The 24,521-nt window shown below is 36.1% G+C and overlaps 1 protein-coding gene across 5 annotated transcripts in view; it reads left to right on the forward strand.

Annotated features, from left to right (window-relative positions):
- The window catches only part of Vps2 (vacuolar protein sorting 2), a 32,821-nt gene extending 9,927 nt beyond the window's left edge, over positions 1 to 22,894 (forward strand). For 3 of the 5 annotated variants that reach the window (XM_081739062.1, XM_081739063.1, XM_081739066.1), the window contains 4 exons: positions 3,214 to 3,392; positions 10,284 to 10,459; positions 17,827 to 17,961; positions 22,304 to 22,894. In XM_081739062.1, the coding sequence (XP_081595188.1) occupies positions 3,219 to 3,392; positions 10,284 to 10,459; positions 17,827 to 17,961; positions 22,304 to 22,487 (669 nt within the window). In that variant the 5' untranslated portion in view covers positions 3,214 to 3,218 and the 3' untranslated portion in view covers positions 22,488 to 22,894. The remainder of the gene's footprint in view (positions 1 to 3,213; positions 3,393 to 10,283; positions 10,460 to 17,826; positions 17,962 to 22,303) is intronic. The other 2 variants (XM_081739064.1, XM_081739065.1) reach the window with 1 other exon arrangement.
- Positions 22,895 to 24,521: the final 1,627 nt, after the last annotated feature.

Consider the following 24,521-nt stretch of genomic DNA (forward strand, 5'->3'; position numbering starts at 1 on the left):
GGAAACGGGAGAACCCCGAGAAAACCCAGGAGCACGGTGTTTGTCCACCACAAAGTCCACACGGCGCGAGCTGGGATCGAACCAGGGACCCCAAGCACCAGAGGTGAACGCTCTACCACTGAGCCACCGCGCCCACCTTGTCCAGTTTTGAGTTGGTGTACTTATCCACAGCTGCAGAAATTTCGTTATGCTTTCTTGATCCATACAGCTTACGACTTGACTTCACTGACCATGGTTTCTTAACAGCACAAACATCAATCTCGTCTCATATAGCCTTGCTGCTGAACGGGACGTTAAACTCAAAATCAATCCAATCAATCTATAGCTGGGTGATTCAAGGAAACGTAATTATTATTCTGCAAATGTAAAATTTTCATCATCCATGCTATGGGAGATGACTTCTTATTAGTCACTGTTATTGTTGATATTCCGTCAAAGCATTTAGAACACAGAAGATCATTCTTGGAAATATCTTGGCTTTGAAACGATTTTCAAATGAGCCTTTCTTTTCTCATTCTGAAGGAAGTCTGGTTTTTTTGCTAGTTTTCGCTTATTATTATTATTATTATTATTATTATTATTATTATTATTATTATTATTATTATTATTATTGATATGCAAATAGACAGCTTCACTGTTCTGTGGCCCCAGTCAGAAAACATCTCCAACTCAATTCTGTCCACTGAACATCCTACTACTCAGTCAGCAGGATCCTCACATAAGTTTACAGGTACTTTTGGACCGCAAATTTGGTGAACTGGTCTCGTTGTTCGGCTATTGACAACTAAACTGTGAATTCATGTGTCCTCTTTTATATGTTGGGTCACAGATAATTATCTGAATAGTTCCAGAATGTTCTAGAAGGTTCTGTTACATTTCGGGATAATCTGGATGGTTTAACAGTATTCCAGAACATCTTTTATGACTTTGGAGGGTTTTATGTCAAGAAAATACAGAAGAATAAAAACATTTCACTAGTTCCAGCTTCACTTAATTTCGTTTTTATCACATCACACTGACCACACTCATCAGAAAATTGATTCTTTTAGGAAACCATTTTGAAAAATTCCAGAACCAAAGTCGCGTATTCTCCTTTCCACGATATGTAATACCCTTAGAGATAAAACTCTTGTAAAATACTATGGATTTTTGGGATTGGTGTTTCTGAGGGGGGAAAAAATGGAATCAAGACATTAGCCATGGAAGTTAAAACATGAACATTGTTTATAAAACCTATTAAACTCAAAAGTGGAAGTTCTTCTTTTAAAAGGAAAGCAGTACTATATAGTAATGATCAACTGTAGAAAAAATTTAAAAACTACATTTTTTTATTTTTCGAAAACAATTTCAGAAGACTATAGCACAGAAACTTTGACACATATTTCCAATCTGAAGATATTATTTGAATCAGTAAATTATCTTTCAGATAAAACGAAAAGCAACAAAATACCTTGAACCATTTCAGAGATAGAGCATTTAAAATGTTTTACCAAAAATCGCACGTGAGAAATGGTGCCCTAGACACTATCTGTAGCGGCCTGTATCTCTGACTAAATTTATTATTTATTTATTTATTTATTTATTTATTTATTTATTGACAAAACAAAAACTGGTTTCTTACTTTGTCCTGAATTTTAACATCTGTTAAATTCAATAACATCTGAGTGAGACTATTAATTTAAACACCTTTCCTGAATTGATATGCACTATGCTTCTAATATATGCAGGGTGGCCCATAATTATGTATATGGTTTGACTGACTGTCAGAGTGGATTGATTTAAATTACTTGATTTTTTAAAAAATATAAATCGTTGATTTAAACCAAATTCCGAAATAAATTAATTTAAAGTGAAAATACGTATAATATCGTTTCTGTTCTGTTTCGCTTATGGAAGATAATCATAATGGAATGAGGCTCAAATGTATGTACAGCACAGTATGAAAACAAGTGTCATGCGGAGGGTGATCCCGTTTTGAAGGGTAACGGGGAAATCCTGCTTTCTTCTCTTCGTAACATAGGTTTTTTAAATCGTTAATTATTCCAACGGAGAAATCACCATGGACATTTGGGATGAAAATTATTTTGTGTACGCGTCTGTTTGTTTGTTTCTAGATAATAGGGGCGTATTTAGAGGGGTCCGATACCCTCTCCGAAACTTAAAAGAATTTAGATTTTATAACTTCAGGCGAATTTTATGTAGTTTATATGAATTTCATGCCGCAAGCTAGTTCCGATTTTTTTTTTTTTTTAATATGCCCCTGCCAAATATCAGTAACCATTGTGGGAAAAAAAAGTGTCATGTTGATAAACGTTGCTGTGCTTTTTCCTTAATGCTTAAGAAACATTGTTTGGGATTGAAATAGGTTAACGATTGAGGGTTAATTCAAATTTCAACCCCAACACTTTGACTTAAATGACATAATTAACATTTAATGCTAATTCCTAGTGTTTTTTCTTTAGTTCGCGACTTGTACAAGAAGAAAGATTTGATTTAAATAAAAAAAATCAACAAAAATGATCCTTTTTTTTAAAAAAAAAATCATGACTTTTTTTACACCCTGACTAGTATTTGTAATTCTGGATAAAAAGTTTCGATATGTCAACACTGTGTTGCTTGAGAGTGGGGTAACGGTCACTGGACTTAGAACTGTAAGTGTATGCTGGACAGGATGGCAGAACGGTTGTTTCTGGAACAGCGTGTGCGTTTGTATTCTGTGAAGTAGCCAACTCAATCTCCCGATTTGAAACCACATGACTTTTTCTTGAGGGGTGTTTTAAAGGACAAAGTGTATCAACATCACATATGTAATTTGGCCGAGCTACTGGAAGCTACTGGAAGTTCCACAGGATACCAGTACGAGTTTAAGCTGCTTGGGACAGCGTTGCCCTTCGTCTCCACGCATGTATCGATTTGAATGGTGCATTCGTGAACCATGCCATGGAGATTAGAGATTAAAATTCTTGCAAGGAAAGATATGAAAGTAATGTTTATATGTTCAAGTTATGTTGCTAGTTTTCTTACCACAGTCTTTGAAACATAATATACATAATTATGTGCCACCCTGTATATATATATTAGGCCTATACAGACCTCTTTTAAAGTGTAAGAATGTGTGATTTCATATATCTAGCCTGTTTTCAAGTTCTAAAATTGTCAATAAATATATAAAATTATATTTTCTGTATTTTAGAATGTTATTATTTCTTGCAGCAGCAATGCCGCTGGAATGGCTGTTTGGTCGGCGTATGACGCCGGAGGAGATGCTTCGGAAAAACCAGCGAGCTTTAAACAAAGCAATGAGGGATTTGGATAGAGAACGAGCACGCATGGAACAACAAGAAAAGAAAGTCATTGCAGACATCAAGAAAATGGCCAAAGAAGGACAAATGGTAACTTATTTATTTATTTATTTCTTGATAAATGATACTGTTGTATTAATACGATAAGCTATCAAACATTAAAATAATTTGTGTGTAGGTCATCACAGAGCGACATAATCGGGGAAAGATTTAATATGAGCGTAGATGCCTAATCATGATAATTTCTCTTTCGTTGTTTTCAGGACTTGCATATTATAGACGGATTCTTAACACACCTTTTGATGTACTATAACATCAACAATGTTGCCAATTCAGAGTGTTAATTTATGAAAACTATGATTTCCCTAGTCCCCCCGTACGGAGGCCTCATCCAATTAGTTATCGGTGGAAATGAAAAATTCTTTTTTTCTGCTCCATAGTTTCCAAGCTACTCCAACTAAACAAACTAAAAATTAACGACAGAATATACATACGTATGAGTTATGAGTCAATTTACATGTTTTGCAAAAAAAATTATTTACACCTTCGGCAACATCTTGCAACACTGTGTGGTTCCTAGTGTACTTCAATCGTTGCTTCCTAGTTTAAAAATATATGCATGAACAAAACTTCATTTTGGTATAACCACTATTTATGTACCGCTTCAGATTCAAAAGTTCTACTATCCCAAACTCCGGGTTGCATTGTATATTGGACACTGTATAAAAATTCATTTCAATTTGTGCTTATACAGGGTGGCGCAGAGCGGACTGATACATTTCAAACTTGAATATTGTGCAGGCGTAATAACATATTGGTTGGTAGGGTGGGAACCGAAAGATAAAGAACGCCACGTTATAAGGCCAGTCACAATGGAGCATTGGAGCACAGAACATCGTGTTACCTCAGTTCGTATTTAATACGCAACTAAGTCTGTTGGTCGACATGGAAAGGTTCTGCCTCGTACCATATTGCCATGGGTGAGGAAGTGTGAAGAGAGTGGTAGTGTGTTGGATGCGAAACATGAAGCTCCAAGAACAGTGTAAACTCCTGAGAAGATACCAACATTAAAGTTTCGAAGACGTTTCACTTCTGGCACAGACTTAGTTTCGTACTAACTACGAACTGAGGTAACACGATGTTCTGTGTTCTAATGTTTCATTGCGACTGACCATATAACGTGACGTTCTATCCTCTTTCGGCTCTCACCCCGCCAACCAATATAAGTTGTTACGCCTGTGCAATATTCAAATTTGAAATGTGTCAGTTGGCTCGACGTCACCCTGTATAAGTAAAAGTTGAAATTAAATTTTATATAGCGTCCCACGGCTATGACCTTTAGGCTAAAGTAGGCGGATGATTGATAAAAGTGAATGATTGGGTGAAATTATTTTTTTGTGCTTTCCCACCGGGAATCGAACCCAAAATTACGTGCATCAGAGGCACTCATACTAGCCACTAGATCAGCAGGGAGGGCTGAAGCAAAAATTAAATTATGATTATTTTATGGCTCTGATTTCTGTGAATTAAAATCTTTCAAAATGTGCATGCATTTGTGCCCTAAAAACTACAAAATTTCAGAGAATGATTCACACAAATAAATAAACATTTCACGAAAGTTCCTAAGAATAACAATCGTAAAGAACTTAGCTATTTTGTCCAGATTAAATATCTTTGAGGTCTGAAGCATCGATCACAGCAATTTTCTACCCTCATAAAAGAAAACTGAATGGTTCTCTCCTCGTTGTCAGCACAGCACAGGCAGATATATTTCTGAGCAATCAGCAGTGGCGGATCTAGCCCGGGGGCCTAGATCCCGTCCCCCCTCCCAGTTTTTTTAAATGACAAAAATAATTCGAGGTATTATTTATATATTTTTGAAAATTTACAGTAAAAGCGTAATACATCTATCATAGTCTTGGCTGCTCTCCCCGTTAGTTTTTATCTTGTAGATTCGCCACATAAAATCAGTGAAATTCGCCTAAATATGTTCTAAAGACGAAATAGGGTTCAAATATGCATTTATATCACCAGTAACAACGGTATTTTCGTGTCCACACGAGGCCGAAATGTGTTTTTATTTAATTCGACATGTAAAAAGATAAGGAAAAACACGTGACATGTCATAAAGTTCGAGTCTTGATTTTTTTAAGAAGTATTTGAGTATGTAGGAATTGCAACGTACTAAAATTAAAATAATTTACATAGAAAGTTGTGTTGCCACCTTGTTTTCCTACAACTAGTTCGTCAAGAAGTTCTGTTCGGTTTTAATACCTTTACATTTAAGATACAGAATATTTTCATAAAGAAATTCGATCTTCATGTGAGGAACTTAACTGGTAAAACAGGCATAAAATAGATGATTGAAACTGTTCAGGAGAACCTGATGGATTCAGTTAACAAGGTATTTGGTTGTTAATTGCACAAGTGCAAATTTCAGAAAGAAGATCAATTTTATTTTTAGTACAGTACATGGGCTTCATATAGGACATAAAACTAAGTTACAGAGCAAGTATATCACTTTTTTAAAGTATATAATTATGAACAGCTCTTGTAATAAAGTGAAAAAAATTGCTTACTTCTTTTTAAAAGGCATAAAGCTGTTGTACTTGATAACATTAAGCATTCCCAACTTGTTAAATGTAAGCATGTTTCTGTTTTGATGCACATTATCTATTTACCACAGAGACCGGTGGGGCAGACTTCGTATTCACTCAGAATAGCAACATTCTTTATATTGCAAATTCGACAACATTTTGGTTCTTTTAAAGACTAACCTTATGCGTTTCTTTGTAACTATTTATTTACTTCCTCATACAAGTAGATATTTCATTGTTCTTTTTCTGATTGCATTAGACAATTATGGGTCGTTGGAGGTCGAATAAATAAATGAAAATCTAACCACAAGTGCTAGAATAACAATATGCTTACAATTCCCCTGTGTTCTTCTTTGTTTCAACTTATGTTGATATTTCAATTCGCACGGTAGTCATGGTCACAACCATTTCTTATGTCTTGCAGGCTGGAGAAAATAAAGCCAAAGAATTCTGGGACCAAACTAGGGGCAGTGGCTCAGTGGTAGAGCGTTCACCTGTGGGGCTCTTGGTTCGATCCCAACTCGCACCAAGTGAACTTTGTGGCGAACAAACACCGTGTGCGTGGGGTTTCTCGGGGTTCTCCCTTTTCCTCCCACTTTTTCATTCCACCATTTTAATTCATTTCTCATCATCATCACCGTCTCCTTTAGCCTAGCCGGCATAATCGTGAGACATAAAACTGGAAGATTTTTTATGGGACTAAACTAGTTTTACGTAATCATCTTTACACTTTTACCATTTCGTTTCGAGTTAGTTCTTCCACTAAAAATTCAAAAGAACAAGTTATTTCAATAACAGATGTCGCTCTTCATTATTCTCGCAAAGTTTATGTCATGATCTTTGTTAATCTGGTATTTTTTTTTAAATTCTCTTACTCACATGTCTATATTGAATTTTAATATATTTACGGCTTTTTAAATATATGTTAAGATATACCCTGTAACATATTTACAGCTTCTTTTTATATGTTGCGACACATCCTGTAGCATCTATCAGTAATTTTACACAAGTGAGAATGTTCGCGATGTCGCGGATGAAAAAAAAATGTACTCAATCATGGATATTCAAGGATATCAATACCAGAATTTCAGCGTGAACCCTGCTTTAGTATTCACTGCAGACCAGAGTATTCCTCTGAGAAGCGCTTTCGGAAATTACGATTTCCCTCATCATCTTAGTAGTTGTTAAAGTAAATTTAAACATGATAAAGAAACACGGATGAGTAAAAACAAGATTAAAATGGAATTTAAAATATGAAGTAAAAAACTTCTCAAGTAGAAGTTAAAACATGTTTTTCACCACTTACTGATCACTGTTTCAGTGTTTCCAGCGGCAGAAATACGTGATTCAAAGGTCACTCCAAATTGCATGTCTCCTCTGTCTAAATTTAGTGTAGGTCTCACTTTATGAATATAGTAAACTTCTTTAATTCCATGTTCTGTCATTGTTCTTGCTCTCTCCAGCAAATGTGAATTAGCTATATTGTAGTTGTTCTCTATGAAGTCTCCGTTGTATAAAGTGATCACAAAGTCCCGTGACCCTCAATCGCGTGTCCACATATTCATGGATGGTCGCATTGTATTAATGTGGGATCATGGCAGAGTACAACTTTGAGGTAGTGTGACTATTCTTTATACTTATTCCAGAGTGGCTGTGTGTACACCATCGTTTCCATAACAGAATATGATTCTCCTCCTTGTACGATGTGAAATTCTCCTCAACATTGCTGGCATGATGACAGTAAATGCACGTCGCACAGCATTCTTAGCTTCGTCAACCGTGTTATAACGTGTGGCAGCAACCTTTTGTTTAATGAACCCCTATAATGCATTGTCGCAAGATGACAGATCATTACTTAGGGGTGGCCAGATCAGGACTGTCTGCACGCTCGTCCGAGAAACACACTTTTCCCCTTTGAAGGAAGAGTTGTAAAAGCATCGAGCTTTCACTCACAAGTCTGCTGATATATTTGTATGTCACTATCACTCAGTTCGTTTACAAACGAAGGTTTAAATGCCCTTAATTGCAAATCCTTCATCGTACGTTTTTGTGATGTCGAGTATGGAACACCTAATTCCTGTGATTTTTTACGAATGATCTTTTGTGGGGAATGTTCGACAAACGCTGGAGCCTCCACACACACTTTTCCAGTCGTCCTAAGTGGGACTTATCTCTTATGCAGCCGGTTGCAAAGAGTTTTTTCTCCCACCGTGAAATTGTTGGTTTTGGAGGGGAAGGTGTCGGAAACCTTACAGTTAAATCATGCTGAATATATCTCATTGATTTTCCTGTATGGGGTCGTTCGTAAGCCCACGCGCTCATTACGATTCGTTCCTCCATGGTGGAAGTAGGCTCATCAGCCATAATTTAGATGTATATCGGCACCTGCAACAATAAGAAACAACAATTCATTAACATCTGTGTAATATATAGGTAGTAACAGGACTTTGTGATCACTCTATAGATTAAGAAACTTTGATGTACGAATGTTCTTGGCCATTCATATAAAAATAATTTTCTTTGTGTGACCTATGTATGTCTTGTTGCATGACACTTAGGAAAGTAAATATCACTGCATTATCGAGGGTCAGTGAAATATGCTTTAAAATTTATTATACCACGTGGGATATTTTTTCTGTAGATCTAGGGGGACCCTCTGAAATCTTGATATTATGTTTCTGTAATATCTTCTTAATCTTTGCAGAAAACTCAGTGGAACTCAGCGATATATTGTATACTACTGAGGAGGAAATCCGATTTTTTTATTTTACATACCAAATTCTGCATAGGTGCGAATTCTAACGCAAAGAGTGAAAAAGTGACTGACAGGACCGGAACCTCCGGCATACCGTGCCAATGCGTTAATCACTACGCCACGCAGTCTGCTTCCCAGAACAGCCACTCACTCTCTCATTCTCGAGATTGGTACTCTCATCTTGGATCACGTGGGTTTTGTACCCCAGACCCCTGCTGTGATTGGATAATCCCATGTCGTAATATCGTTAAGGCATGGTATGCCATGGTCCCGCGTTCAAGTGCCGGTCCAGTCAGACACTTTTTCACTTTTTGTGTGTTATAGAATTCGCATTTATAGATTATCTGGTGAGTAAAAGATCAGTTGTTTCCTCCTTTCATTAGTATATATGAAATCATAACCGTCATATGATGCTCGGTATAAGGACACAGGGTTGTCCAATCCCAGCAGGGGTCTGTAGTACAACCCACGTGTTCCGAGATGAGAGTACCAATCTCGAGAGTGAGTGGCTGTTCTGGGAAACAGACTGGGTGGTGTTGTTGTCAACGCATCGACACGGTATGCCGAGGGTGTCGGGTTCAAGTCTCGGTCCAGTCACTCACTTTTTCACTCTTTGCATCCGTGATATAGACTAGTGGTTCTCAAACTTTCCGCATTTCAGTAACTTTTAAGACTGAAAATCAATGTATTTTTTAAAAGGAAATCCACTTGATAAACAGTTTTCTCAGATGTGGGGTCACTAATGGGAGGAATGAAATTCTTCCTGTTTTTCCATAATCGGATTGAAATCCGGAATAAGTTTTGTCACCATCAATCTTAGGACCGATTGCACAGTAAGACGATGTCGCTTTAAGGTTTTAATACGGCAAAGAGCAGAAAAGATCTGCTCACATAAGTAAGTGGTAGGGAAAGGCATCAAATGTTGTAATGCCTTTTTAGACAACTCTTCATACTCACAGGGCAGAAATTTAGTAAAGTAGGAAAACATTTAAATTTACAAACATAGTATAATTTCTAATTGCTTTCTTTTTAGTAACTAAAAAAAAAAAAAAAAAAATACTTCTTGCATAACATCTGTGAGTTCCATTTTATTACAACACATTTCAATTTTTAGGCGTCGCGGACTACCTGACTACGTCCCGCGGACCCCATTTTAAGGACTATTGATATACACTGAAGAAATGTTCAGATCTAAATTCATGATACTGATCATTTTGACACCTAATGTCTTGTAGTCTTTATGGAAGCGTATGGAAATATGGATAGTACTTTTGAGAATAAGTGTAGAGATATAAATTCAAGAAAGCTCATTATATCTGAAACAAAAATCCATTGAAGTGAATCAATAAATATGTCATGTGCCCTCGTTTTCTGAGTTCCTAATTTTTCATTACCATTGCCGCATCAATTGTTGCACCAGAAACACTCATTAACATTCGTGTTATTAAAATGTATGATCATATTTTTATTTCAAAACGAAAGAAAATTGTATCGTTCTTTGCGCAGTTTGTTTAATGAATATTTAACAAATGATAATTAATTTTTTTTTTTGTGTGTGACAACACTGATATTATATCTTAATGTAAGAAACGAAGCACAATTAGTGTTTTCACAGTTGTTTATTTCCAGGATGCTGTGAAAATAATGGCAAAAGACTTAGTGAGAACCCGTCGCTACGTGAAGAAATTCATGTTGATGAAGGCGAATATTCAAGCTGTTTCACTAAAAATTCAAACGTTGAAGTCCCAGAATGCTATGGCACAAGCTATGAAGGGAGTCACAAAAGCTATGCAAAATATGAACAGGTAACCTTTTGTTTTACTTATTTTTCCTTTTTTCCTGTACTACTAAAGGCTTTTTTTTTTACATTCCAACATAAAATTGAGTATACAGACACCCATGTTGGTTACACAGGTCATTAAGTTATATGGACATGTTTCATCGCTGTCGCAGAAAGAAAATTTTCCATTCCTGTGCCAAGCGAAAGTAGTCAGGGTTGTTGTAATCCATCTGTTTCGTCTACTTAAAAGGTTTATTCACAGGTACTTTTCATACCAGCGACATTCTAGGAGTCTTAATCTTTTTGTGGTATGATATTCAGTTTAATGTGTTCTTTCCGATTTTTTCCTTTTTTTCTTCCTTTCTTCCCTTTTTTCTTTGGTTAATTTCTTCGATATTAATTACGATGATAATATCGCTGTCATCATCATCATAGGTATTCTGGCATTATTGGCAGGTCTCTTGTCACAACTGAGAAGCTTCCATGTTCCACGGTCTTCCGCTTACCTTGTCGTCTTCACGTACGATTTTTCTGTTTTGATACCTTCCGTCAGTTGTAGCCTCCTTTGCGTTCTCGCTCTCTTTCCTGCCACCATATCCTCAAGCACGTCCCTCATGATACAGTTCCTTCTTATTCAATGTTCCAATCAATTTCTCTTCTTCTTCTCAATAATATCTGAAACTTCTTCTCTCCCCCTCGATTTCTAATACCCTCTCATTCATTTTCTGCTTGACCCAACTAATTCTCTAAATTCTTCTCCACAACCACATCTCCAAAGCTTGCAGTTTTTCATTTTTGCGTAATGTCTATGTTTCTGCTCCATACAACACAATACTCCACACGAAGTATTTTGTGAATCTTGTTCTCAACTCCTTATTCAAGGTCCGACTACACTTACTTTTCTTCCTCCGAAAGGCTTCTTTCGCCATTTCTATCGAAAACTAGACACCTGTTCTATTTTTCCCCCCTCGTATTTCTATATTAAACACCGACCGCTTCATTCCCATCATCATGGCTTTTGTCCTAACATTTATTTTCATCCCATATTCACGGCCCTTCCTCAAATTTTCTAACATTCATTCATTTTCTTTTCAGATTCTGTCGGTCACAATAGTTACCAGATTTCTCCCAATTAATATTCATTTTATTTCCTCGGTATTTTTGTCCTTATTTGTTATCATTGGGCTTAAGTTTTGAAAATTAAGCTTCTCTTTAAGTTATTATTAGACTTGCAAACTATACTATGCATTATGCAGTAGCAATCGTATAGAACTGCTTTGTTTGTTCGTCTGTCGACATGTGTCAGAGGAAAAAGCTGAGAGAGAACAAAAAACGTTTCAGATAGAATTCTGGTTGGTATGAATTTAGCGTCCCAAAATAAAGTTCTACCTCCGTATTTCAACACCAACCAGAATTGGTACAAATGTACCGTTTCCGGTTTCAGTGTTAATTGCAATAGAGTAACAATGGTAAAAGATAGCGTTTTTGTTTGTATGTGTGTGTGTGAGAGAGAGAGAGAGAGAAATAAAGAAAGGAAAGAAAAAAAAATAATTAATTAATTAATTCCTTGAGTATTAGCATTAAGTAACCATGACATGAAACTAGTGTCTTGGATATGTGTATGTCCATTTCGATCAGTATTGCTATCGAAAGCACTCAAAAATAGCTCAGAATTAACCAGTTCAGCGACGTAGAAATATGCGAAATTGTAAAAATTTTGGAGCTTTGCCTCGCCACAAATTATTGTTCGTTTAAAGGAAAAAAAAATTGCAATCACGTTGATGGGTTAGCTATGGGAAGAAGTCTTTCACCTTTTTCGGTCAACATAGTTAGGAAAAAGTCTGAAATGTTAGTCCTAAACCAGGATCAATATAAATTCATAAAGATACTTTCGTTTTGTAGATGACAGATTAATTATCTATAAAAATGATAAGGACTTAAGTAACAGTAAATAAACACAACAACAATTATCGTAACATAAAATCTGCTACAAAAATGAAATTTTTCAGTTTAAAGTTTCACGATAATGCCCTGTAGGCAGGGATGTAATGGGGTGTATACGGGAGTATACGGCGTATACCCACCTAAAATTTTTATAGTTCGACGTATACTCACCTTAAATTTACGAAAGAATGAGCTTATATTGGACTGCGTATACGCCAAGTAATCTTGCGTATACGCTATACTTTTGAAAACGATCAAGCATATACCCACCAAAATTTCTAGCATTACACCACTGCCTGTAGGCTAAGGAGGACGGATGAGTAAAGCAAGTGAATAATGATAATGGAATATTTAGTGGAGTGATAATGTGGGAGGAAACGGGACCAACCAGGGGTAAGTTCTGTACCACTGATCCAGTGTGCCCCCCAAACTTTCCTGCAGAAGTTAGAATCTGATATCATTATATTTTTTAGACTTAATGACTTCCAGGTGAAATAATAAATTTTCCACTATGTTATTCAGAAAATGTACAGGTTGTGACAATTTTCTTTATTTAAAAATCGGCATATTGTATCCAGGTAAAGGCTAACGTTTTTATCAATTTTTTTCTTAGTGCTTATACAACAGATTAATAACCTCACAATGAGGACTAAAAGATTAATTAAGAACCATTTTTGATGTAGAATTGAGAAACTGTTTCATTAGTATGACGTTAGAAAAACGGAAAGTTTAAGTTTTAAGAATCCATAACACAAAAGAACTCCAAAACACAGCGTTAAAGCTAAATAAAAGTGGATACCTGGTCAACTCTCATCTTTAACTTACAGAAAAGAGCACGTAAAGCAGGTCTTAATATTTCCATAGAATTGTCGGTAAATTTTGAAAAACTACAATATAAAAATTATTTTGTTTATATATTGACGAGTTCAAGGAAGTATGAGGCAGATGATGAATGTTCCGAATATTACATTGGAATGACAAAGAAGTAGAAACCAGAATTAAAGAACACATTAAGAGACCACGAAATTAAGATACAGATATGTCAGCTTTCTTAAAACACTTTAATTTGTCTAGACACAATATTGCAGAGGTTAAAATATTACATACGTTGTCGTCGTACATTGAAATAAATGTGTATGAGTAATTTTTCATGAGAACAAAAACCCAAGTTCGAATCTGAACAAGGGGAGCCTGAATAGACAGAGAGATTTCATCACCAATAAAAATCATTTCTAATATTCAAATAAGAATCTTGATTAATTCAATATGTTACATGAAAATTAAGTACGATTAAACCGAAGGACAAAATTATCTAAATTAGTTATCTTGTAAGCCGAACACATCCCTTAGACCAGTCTCGGACTGGGGGTATAGGGCCCTGGCAGGAGCCTCACTTGTCAAACGAGAAACAGAGGGCCCCAACAGGACCTTATAAAAGTCAGTCTCATTGCGGCATTCATGGGGCCTCAATACACATTTAGACAATATAATGTTGGGGCGCCATTCTTCATATTGAAATATATTCTTACCAGGCCACAAACAAAGGGTCCCAAACAGGACTTTATAATACTATTAGTTTCGTTCCAATAATGGGACCCCAAGACTATATTCAATGCTGAAGGCCACTGAACTCTGGGAACGGAACAAACTAGAACGAGTAACTATGCTCCAACACAGCAGATATGTTTTATCTTACTTTCCATGTTATTCAGTATTTATTATATAGGTATATTTAGAGAGGGTCCCGACAGGAATCCCTACCTCCTGCCCTGGCCAGCCCGAGCCTGCCTTAGACCACAAAATTAAGTTTAGGGACAAGACTCAAAATTGTCAAGATTTAGTTACTGCCTGGAAATTCATGAAACCTCAAGGAGACTTGGCAACAAACAATTAGAAAAAAGTTACCCGTCAATTCAGCAAATAGAGGAAGAAGAAAGTTACAGTGCTATGTCGTTATAAGATAGATAGTTTTTTACGATGTTATGTAAAGATGTTTTGGGTAATATTACAGCAGGTTCAAAGGAAGTGTATACTCATGGAAGATTAATATATAATCAACTTCTAACGTAGATTAAGATTATAACAGGATCTTCTCCAAGTGCCTGTTAGAAGTGAACCGAGTTTCTGCAAGCACAAAATTATACAAGTGTTCAGAAAAGCCTTCTGCATTATCTTTTTTTTCTACATACAATTGAATCGGCCATTGTTAAAAAGAGATATCTTCCATTGTATTTACATGGCACAGATCCCCTTTTAACAATGATCGATTCAATTTCAAAAGAACAGAATTGCAAGGGAATTTACATTTTCAAATGAACAAAATAGTGCAAAAATAAATTCTGAGAAATGAGATGGATTGTCTGTGAGTTCGCCTAGCTGCTGAGGAAGGTGACAGAAAGCACCAAAATAATACATTTAATATTAGAGGAAGTAAATTTAAAAAAAAAAAAAAAAAAATGTATACAGATTATTATTAAACATGCGTCAATTCATATCCTTAAATAATTAACTAACTAACCCTATGGCCTATGGGACCCAAAAGCTCTCGGCTGACTTTGTTGAAGTTGTCTTTTATCTTCATGGCTTATCACGCAGGCAGTAACATTATATATAACTAACTAACTAACTCACTCTATGGCCTATGGAGCCCGGAGGTTCAATGCCGCGTTCACAAAAGCACTCTACTGACTTCTGTCCTTAGCCATTGGATCCAGTTTGTACTTTGTATTCCTATCTCTGTGAGATCCATCTTAATATTGTCCTCCCATCTGCGCCTAGGTCTTCCTAATGGTCGTTTTCCGATTGGTCTTCCAGTCAAGACTGAAAACGTTTCTACTTTCTTCCATTCTAGCTACATGGGCTGCACACCTATGCCTCCTAGACTTGACTATCCTAACAATGTTGGATAAACCGTATAAATTATGTACTTCCTCGTTATGAAGTTTCCGCCATTCCCCATTCCCGTTCCTCTTAGGTCCGAATATTCGTCTCAGGATCTTGTTCTCAAATACTTTCAGTCTATGTTCTTCCCTCAGAGTAAGCGACAATGTTTCGCAACCATACAGAACAACAGGTATGATTATCGTTCTATATATTTTAAGCTTCAAATTCCTTGACATAATTCGCGACGACAAGAGATTTTGGACCGAATAGTAACACGAATTCCCTGCTTTTAATCGACATTTAATTTCTTCGTAAATATAGTTTCCGTCTGTTAATATTGATCCTATATATGTGGAAGTATCTACTTTATCAAAAAGTATTATTTGATATTTTAACGCATCCATAATTTGCCGTATTATGATCCCAACAAAGTACCCTGTATTTAGTTTTCTCTGCATTTATTTCTAAACCTATGTCCCTGCAAGCACTTAATAAGGCCTCTGCATTTCTTTCTATTGTTATCCTATCATCCCCTATTAAATTTACATCATCAGCATACGCCATAACCTGGTGAATATCATTCAACTCTAGGCTCTGGTTGCTATCTCTGATTTTCCTTATAGCGTACTCCAGGAGAAAGCTGAATAATAATGGCGACAACGCATCTCCTTGTTTCAGGCCATTCTCGACGTGAAAGCTCGTGCAAAAAATTTCCTACCCGGACTTTACTTTGGGATTCATTTAAATATATCTTAATCTAATTAGCTTTTTCGGTATTCCAAATTCTGTAAGAATGTTGTACGGATGTGAGAACTTTGCGCCCGGGAAATTTTGCGCCCTATCCCAAAAAGAGGGAAGAATGCGCCCTATATGTATTTGCACGGGATGTTTGCGCCTTACAATTAAACTTGTTTTTAGGTATTGTGTAAGGTAGCTTCCCCTCACATCTGAACCAAGCTTAAGACTGTCAGGAAAGTTAACCATACTTGTTGCTCCTCTTTCTCCTGTGTTTAGAAGCTCAAAAAGAAAACTATTTCCCGTACTTTTTTTTTTTTTTTTTTTTTTGTCTTGATAATATTACTCAGGGAACTCTTCCCCTTGATGTTTATTTTTATTACTTTGATCATATTATGTAGGAAACTTTGTCCTTTTTGAATGTAGGCGAGACTTCTCAGATGTTACATAATAGGGGCGAACTTGTTTTGTATCTGTGCAGTATTTTTTTTTTTTTTATTCTGTTGTCAAGTCTTATATATGCTTTTTTTCTTCCAGACCGAGAAAAATCCCATCATAATGCAAAGCACTGTGCTCAACATCCTGTTTCGGTGCTTTTGAAAGCACAGGAATTCGGATGCAAGTTGGGGCCGCGGTGGCTCAGTGGTAAAGCATTCACCTCTGGTGCTTGGGGTCCTTGGTTCGATCCCAGCTCGAGCCAAGTGAGCTTTGTGATGGACAAACACCGTGTGCGTGGGTTTTCTCGGGGTTCTCCAGTTTCCTCCCACTTTCTTCATTCCACCATTTCATTCATTTCTCATCATCACCTTCTCCTTTAGCCTGGCCGACATAACCGTGTGACGTCAGATGAGAAAAACCGAATGACTCTGTCCCTGTCGGTTTTTGGTTTTCACCTGTTTATTTCCTATTTTGAGGCTTCCTTTTTTCTTTATACTTTGTTTTTCTGGCTTTCTAGGAAACGAACTTGGGCTGGTTTTCTTTTGAACTACAAACAATTACATTTATAGTAAAAATATAAAAGTTAATATATATAAGGTTAATTTATATCACATCTTTGTTTATTTGGCTTATAATTAAAATATATTCTCCAATCAAAATCAGCCAATCACAGATTGATTATTGTTTATTCTGTAATGTCCGCCCCTTCGTGCATGTGCGTGAGTTCGAGCAGGTTCTTTCATCTCCCAGGGCGCAAACTGTCCGGCGAAGGTACATCGCGGGCGCATTCCCTCTTTTGGGGGTAGGGCGCAAATTTCTCAGACGCAAAATTCTCGATACCTGTGGTACAGTATTTCTCTCTTAACCAAGTCGTAAGCCTTTCTAAAATCAATAAATAATTGATGTACCGGGGTATTGTATTCCCACTTCTTTTCCAGTATTTGTCGAATAATAAATATTTGGTCGATAGTTGATCGATTTCGTCTAAATCCGCACTGATGATCTCCAAATCCTTAAATAATTATATACATAGTATATTGTATGTAATTTTTAGTTGAAGTTTCCAGTTTGGAAAGATGCTTATTGTGACAATATGCATCTACAGTCTTAAATATGATAGGAGGCTAATTTTACAATGGAAAATAGCAGATCAAGTTGTAAAACACGGACAGAGGTGGTACAGGTACGAAAATTAATGGATACTAAAAGGTTAGGCTGTGCTGACGAAACTGTCATTGGAATGGATGAAAATTTACATGCAAGTTGTAAGCTTCTTCTTCATTGGAATTGCAATATGTGTCAGTTGCAAACTCGAACTTATTATTTCAGAGTTATGTAAATCTATGATTAATTTTGGTGTCTTAATGTTGTTTTCCTCTTTTCTATTTCCAGGCAATTGAACTTACCTCAGATCCAAAAAATCCTCCAGGAGTTCGAAAAGCAGTCTGAAATAATGGATATGAAGGAAGAAATGATGAATGATGCTATTGATGACGCAATGGGTGATGAGGATGATGAAGAAGAAAGGTCAGTATATACAGTGAAACCTCTCTAAACCACCTCTTTTCACCGAACATTCCTCCTTATGTCCTGTTTTTACTGGAACGAAATTTCATCTTCATAAGAGCGACATATTTGAACTCTCTTAAGCCGACCACCTCACCTCCTAACTGATAACCACTGGTCTTTGTCTCAAAATACAAGGTTCACACTAGTCAGGGAAATTGCTGTTTCACAGAATACTCAGGGAAGATGGTCAGATTTCATGAGCGTATTCCGGGTTACTCTTATTCAAGCGATGTTTTCAAGTATTACAGCCGCTTACAGAAGATATGAAAAACACCTCAAATGATCAATATGGATACTAAAGGAAGAGAAAAAGGCATAAATAGATAATTATCCTTAGAAATAAACAAACTTGAGGAGCAGCGAAAGTTGTTAAAACTTCAAATTTTGGAAGAAGAACAAATTAAATAGAAAACGTAGATACGACAGAAGAAGAAAATAAGTTAGGTTTAATAACTTACAAAGAGTGAAAAAGTGAATGACTGAACCGGTACTCGAATCCGGTATCTCCGGCATACCGTGCCGATGCGCTAACCTTTGCCACACAATCCACTTCGCAGAACCACACATTCTTTGACTCTCGCAGTCGGTACTCTCCGCTCAGACCACGTGGTTTGTACCACAGACTCCTGCTATGTTTAGACAATCCAGTGTCCGTATATGAAAACACCTTTTGACAATTGTAATTTCATTTATGTTAATGAAAGGGGGAAACAGCCAACTTTTTAGAATACCATATCTTCTGTAGATGCGAATTCAATAACTTAAAAGTGAGTGATTGAACCGAGACTCGAACCCGGATCTCCGGCATTCGTGCCGATGCGTTAACTACTACGCCAACCGTCCACTTCAAGTCCCGATCCAGTCCTTTACTTATTTACTCGTTGTAAGTTACTGAATTCGAACCTACAGAGCATCTGGTGTGTAAAAAAAATCCGGTTGTTTGCTCCTTTCATTTATATATATAAAAGTTAGATTTGTTTTTTATAGATAATCAGAGATAGGCCAAATTAGTAGTATGATATATATTTACTTGTTTGTATGTATTCAAAATAACCTTACAAGTAAAGGGTCCAAATGGATGAATCGAGTCGCGGGATGAGACATAGTGCGCCTGATAGAGGATGTGAAAATATGTATATGTGCAAAGTTATAGCGGCTGAGTGCCATAAGAAACAGGGGAAGGGGGTAAAAGTTGGTGGGAGAAAGACTGTGTTATGTTATTGAAATACATCAAATAAACTGTTGAATCGTGAAAATGGTGAAAGGTAGACAATGCAAACGGTGTTAGTTTCACATATTGGGAAAAGAAGAATGGGCAGAGTATATCACGAACATCCGCCGCCATCTTGAAATCTGTGATATTTTTTGAAATGGAAAGGTAGTCACGTGATATATCAATTAGGGCCAGCATGTTTTTAACAAGTCAATTGTGAACGTTTGATCGTTATTTGCACTTATTTGGAAGATTTAGAATCATCATTATAGTTATTTAGGAAAATCTAGGAGACTGCTATCCGTATGTTGTAAATTAGAATTATCACGGAAACACATGTAAGTTAACATACAAGCCAAGAAAACTAACAGTGAAATTTGATAATTTAAAAATATTCAACTTGGATATCAAATTTCACTGCTACTTTTCTATTTTTAGTAAATGTCCCTATCTATTTATTATGTTACTTATGGTTTTGTTATTGCTGATGATTTCGTTTTATTTATCCAGTTATATAGTTGTAGACTTTTATATATTAATAGCCTTTGGCTAGCGAGCTCCAGACCTCGCGTTTGTTCCGCCTATGGCCTCACACCGTCGAATTTCAAGTTTCTTTCCGTATTTCAACTATCTAAAGATAAGATATTGTATTCCAAGAAAACGCCCATTTAAATAACATCGGAATTTCTTTATCTCCCCATTAGACGCCTTAAAAACTAAAAATATTCAGTTTTGGCAATTTTCCTGTAGGTTAGTCCTAGAAGGCTACAATCATCCCAGATTTCATCATTCTAATCGTGCTGGAAGTGCCTAAACATTTTGGGGTCCTATATAAATAACATGAGAAAGATTTTTCAGTTCCCCATAAAACCACTTTACAGTTGGAAATTTTTATTTTTGGTGATTTACTTAGGTAACGCTAACAAAAACGTACTAGCATACCGGATTTCAAGTTTTTAATTCTAATTCCAAGTACCTAAAATATGAGATTATAGGTCCGAAAGACGTCCCATTTAAATAACATGGAGAATTTCTTCATTGTCCCTTTAGACCCCCTAAAAATTAAAAATATTCATTTTGGCAATTTTCCTGTCGGTTAGTCTCGAAAACCTACAATCATGTCATATTTAATCATTGTAGTCCTACAGGAAGTGTCCAATAATTTTGGGGTGTAAAAGATGTCCCGTAACATGGGGAAGATTTTTCAGGTCCCCATAAAACCTCTTTATATTTTTAAATTTTTATTTTTAGTGATTTACTTAGGTAACACTAACTAAAACGTATAGACGTACGGAATTTCAAGTTTTTATTTCAATTCCAAGTATCTAAAATTGAGATTATAGGTTAAAAAAAAAAAAAACCGCCCATTTAAATAACATGGAAAATTTCTTCATCCACCCTTTAGACCCTCTAAAAATTAAAAATACTGTATTCACTTTAGGCAATTTTTCTGTTGGTTAGTCCCGGAAACCACAATCATGCTAAATTTCAACTTTCCACGTCAACCAGAAGTACCCCTTTATTTTATATCAGTTCATGTAGTTGTATATATCGTTAGGATAGGTTTAGTTATTTTAGTTATTTTTAATTAGTTTTTATTTATGTATTTGCTTTACTTATTTAAGTTATTGCTTTTATTTATTATTTTCTGTTTAATATTTTATTTATTTATTTATTTTACTGGTCGTCGTCTTTCTTCAGGTTCTCCCTATATTTGGTCTTCCACATGTTTGTTTTGGTTTCTCTCCTATATTTATGTAATTTCACTTTTATTAAATGAATTATACTTGATTTTCCACTGGTTTATCACTGTAAATAGACACAATTTAAGTACTAATTTAATTCTTTACACTGCACAAGAAAAATATACACATTGCCACTAACACTGTATAGCTTCATTCACATTGAACAACACTAAACAACACTACTTTAAATAGGTATATGCCACGCTTTTAATTTTTTAATATATATTTATCTAAAGAAACAGTTAAAAGTTTCATTGTACATTGAAAGTATCCGCAGGGGGTGCTAACTTCCATGGCTGGCCCCTAACCACAGGTCTGCTCTGCAGTTTATGGTCGTTTGCAGTTAACGTCCTGTACCTTTAAACTATTCTTTGGAAAGTGCATCTGATTCCACGCCTTGATGCTTGCAATGGTGCAATAATAGGGTACTTGAGTTTGAAATTCTTAGAATACGATAAGGAAATTAGATGTTTGGCGCATCTAGCAAGAAGTGTATGGTTTTACGCACAAATGAGTAAAATTTACCAAATTGAACTTAATGTGAAAAATAAACACACTGCTGAACAAGACTGTACTTATTTAATATAAAAACACATTTACACGTGACGTTTCGATCTTCTAGCCAAGATCCTCATCAGACGTACACCTATCACTTATCCAAGTTTGCCACAAACTCACTGCAACATTCTATATATATTAAAATACTACATTTATATGTTTGTCTATACAGGGTGTCTATCGGTCACGAAAGTCACGAATGTCACGAAAAAGTCACGAAATCAGAAAACGGTCATGAAAGTCACGAAATTTGGCTTTTGGGTCACGATTTTTTTTAAACTGCAAATGTAAGTACAGATTGGAAAATTTTGTTCTATAAAACATCAAAATTCAACACCAAAAATGTTTATGGTCGGCTACAAATCGCAAGTAAAGTACGTTTGTATTGCATGGATGAAAATTCGGCCTAATTCGCACCCAAATTCGCTCTGGAAAATGTTAGGAAATTTTATGATTTGGTAAAGAAAAGATCACGAAAAAGTCACGAAATTTCAGTGTGGAATTTTAGTAGACACCCTGCTATAGCAGTTCACTCTCTTTGAGTCTTCCTGTCCTTTACTTGTGTCCGTAAAGGGACTTGAACAAATAGAGTGAGAAGAAGATTCACACTCATACTAGAACAGTGCGCTGTGTAAATAGTGCAGATTCAGCTAGTATTTTATTATAGTATAGAAGATGGTATATTCCATTATTTAATGTTTTACATTATCGTTAATACCTTCTGCATTAATATCAATAACAATGTTTCTTTTTATTGATTGCTTGATGTATTTTAATATTCCAGTGATGCAGTTGTAGCGCAAGTACTAGATGAGCTTGGACTGCAATTGACTGACCAGCTTTCAGGTTTACCCCAAGCTGCAGGCTCTCTCTCAGTTCCTGGTGCGAAGACTCCCGTGGCTGCATCGCCAGTGTCCGACGCAGACGCCGATTTGGAAGCACGGTTGAATAACTTACGACGCGAATAGTTGTCTCCAGGACTGTTGTTGTTGAAAACGAGTTCTCTTGCGAGTTGTGTATTATAGAATGAAAGAGAACGTTTGACTGAATGTGAATGAGTGGTGTAATGGAAGAAAGACAGAAAAATACGTTATTTTTTATTTGATTGTTGATGTAAACTAATAATGGTGTTTTTTATTTTTTTTTATTTTTTAAAATAATTTCGTGCCTAAATTTCAAACGGTTTGAAACATCCACGTTTCAATTAACAGAACAAGTTTCATTTTTCACTCTTTATTGTATGTTTACCAACTGCAGCATAAGTTTATGTTCCTTTAGATGTGTACATATGTATGTAAATATTAATGGCATATTAGTTTCGTATAAAAATTTATATGAAGGAACAATAAAGATTTTTTTTTTTTTAAATAAATAAGTTGATTGTTTCTTAATAACTTTATGAAGAAAAGTATTCCATGTCTTGATTGGCATTCTCACTTTCCTCACCTTTTTTTTTTTTTTCTGACTTCCTGGTGTTTCACGCCTTTCTCATGCAACGGAATTGAGTAACTTAGCTTATCCAAAAGACCGAAATTGGAAAACATGGAGAACATTGATAGTAGCTTTTCAAGGATGAATCAACCAGAGAAATTCATGGAAATATCAGCAATTCCTTCGATTTATTCTGGATGAGTCTTGACGAAGATATATCTATTGATATGCGTTCAGTCAAGGTGTACCAGGATGATACCGAAAGCGAAGTCGAGAAAATGGTCAAAAGACAAAATTTCTTTACTGAATATTCTCTTACAGCAGCAGTTACCAAACTGGAAACATATCCACCTAATGTCACCATAAAATGACGCAATAACGTAACATACGAGGGATGATCAGAAAGTAAGGTTACAAAGCTTGTAGTGAAACGTGTATATCGTCGTCGGCAATTCAAAACCTGCTATGTGCATTTTGCAGGAGAAGCGAAAAACAGTATCCTGGTTAGATTTTTCGCTTTATAAAAGTGATGTTATAAGTAATATTTGATGCTGTACGTAACTTGAGAAGGTATCAAGTTACGTGCAGCATCAAATATTACTTATAACATCACTTTTATAAAGCGAAAAACCTAACCAGGATACTGTTTTTCGCTTCTCCTGCAAAATGCACATAGCAGGTTTTGAATTGCCGACGACGATATATTATTTCATACAGCCAACAGATAGTACATATATTAGGTTATTTTTCAACATAGACTTCATGTCGGTTGAGGCACTTGTCCACATCGTGGAATGAGTTTGAAGATTCTTTCCTGGTAAAAAATCCTGTCCTTGCGACTTCAGCCACATTGTAACGAAGTGTTTTACCTCCTCCTCTGAAGCGAAGCGATGGCATCCTAGGTGCTCCTTCAAGTGGAGGAACAGGTGAAAGTCGCTTGGAGCTAGGTCCAGTGTGTAGGCAGGGTGGTCGATGATGTTCTAGTGAAAATGCTTCAAATCCGTTGATGCCGTGCTGAGTCGGCCACTGCGCCCCTCGTCGGTGATGTTTTCTCTACCAACCGCAAACGTTCGACACCAATCTACTACATGCTGCCGAGACATTACAGTCTCTTCGTAAACCTGTACCAACTGCCACGGTGAATATGAGCCGTGGTTACATGTTTCGCCAACAGAAATCGAATAACTGAGCAGACTTCTTCGCGAGACCAGTTTTCCAAACGAGTCGCCGTTTGTGTTTACCTTCAAAACAAGCGCGTAGTTGGCAAATGGCTGAAACAGCACAGTTGCGAACTCCATGTATTAAAATTATCGCACACCTCTCATTACTCTTTTTAACAGACGGAATTCCAGAAATATCGGCCTTGCAACCTTAGTTCCTGATCCTTCCTCGCACAATGATAAAAAATGAGAAACCATATCACGTTATTAGTCATTTTATAAACTTCCGATGTATGCTGTGTATAAGCATCGAAAATGTTATAGAACGGCTATGTTGATCCGTCCGGTAGACAGCCAATCAAAAGTATATCAGATTAAATACGGTAAAAGAGAACGAGTAGTAGTTTCGAT

This window comes from Thermobia domestica, chromosome 14, assembly GCF_964235325.1.
Source record: "Thermobia domestica chromosome 14, izTheDome1.hap1.1, whole genome shotgun sequence".
Taxonomy (NCBI): domain Eukaryota; kingdom Metazoa; phylum Arthropoda; class Insecta; order Zygentoma; family Lepismatidae; genus Thermobia; species Thermobia domestica.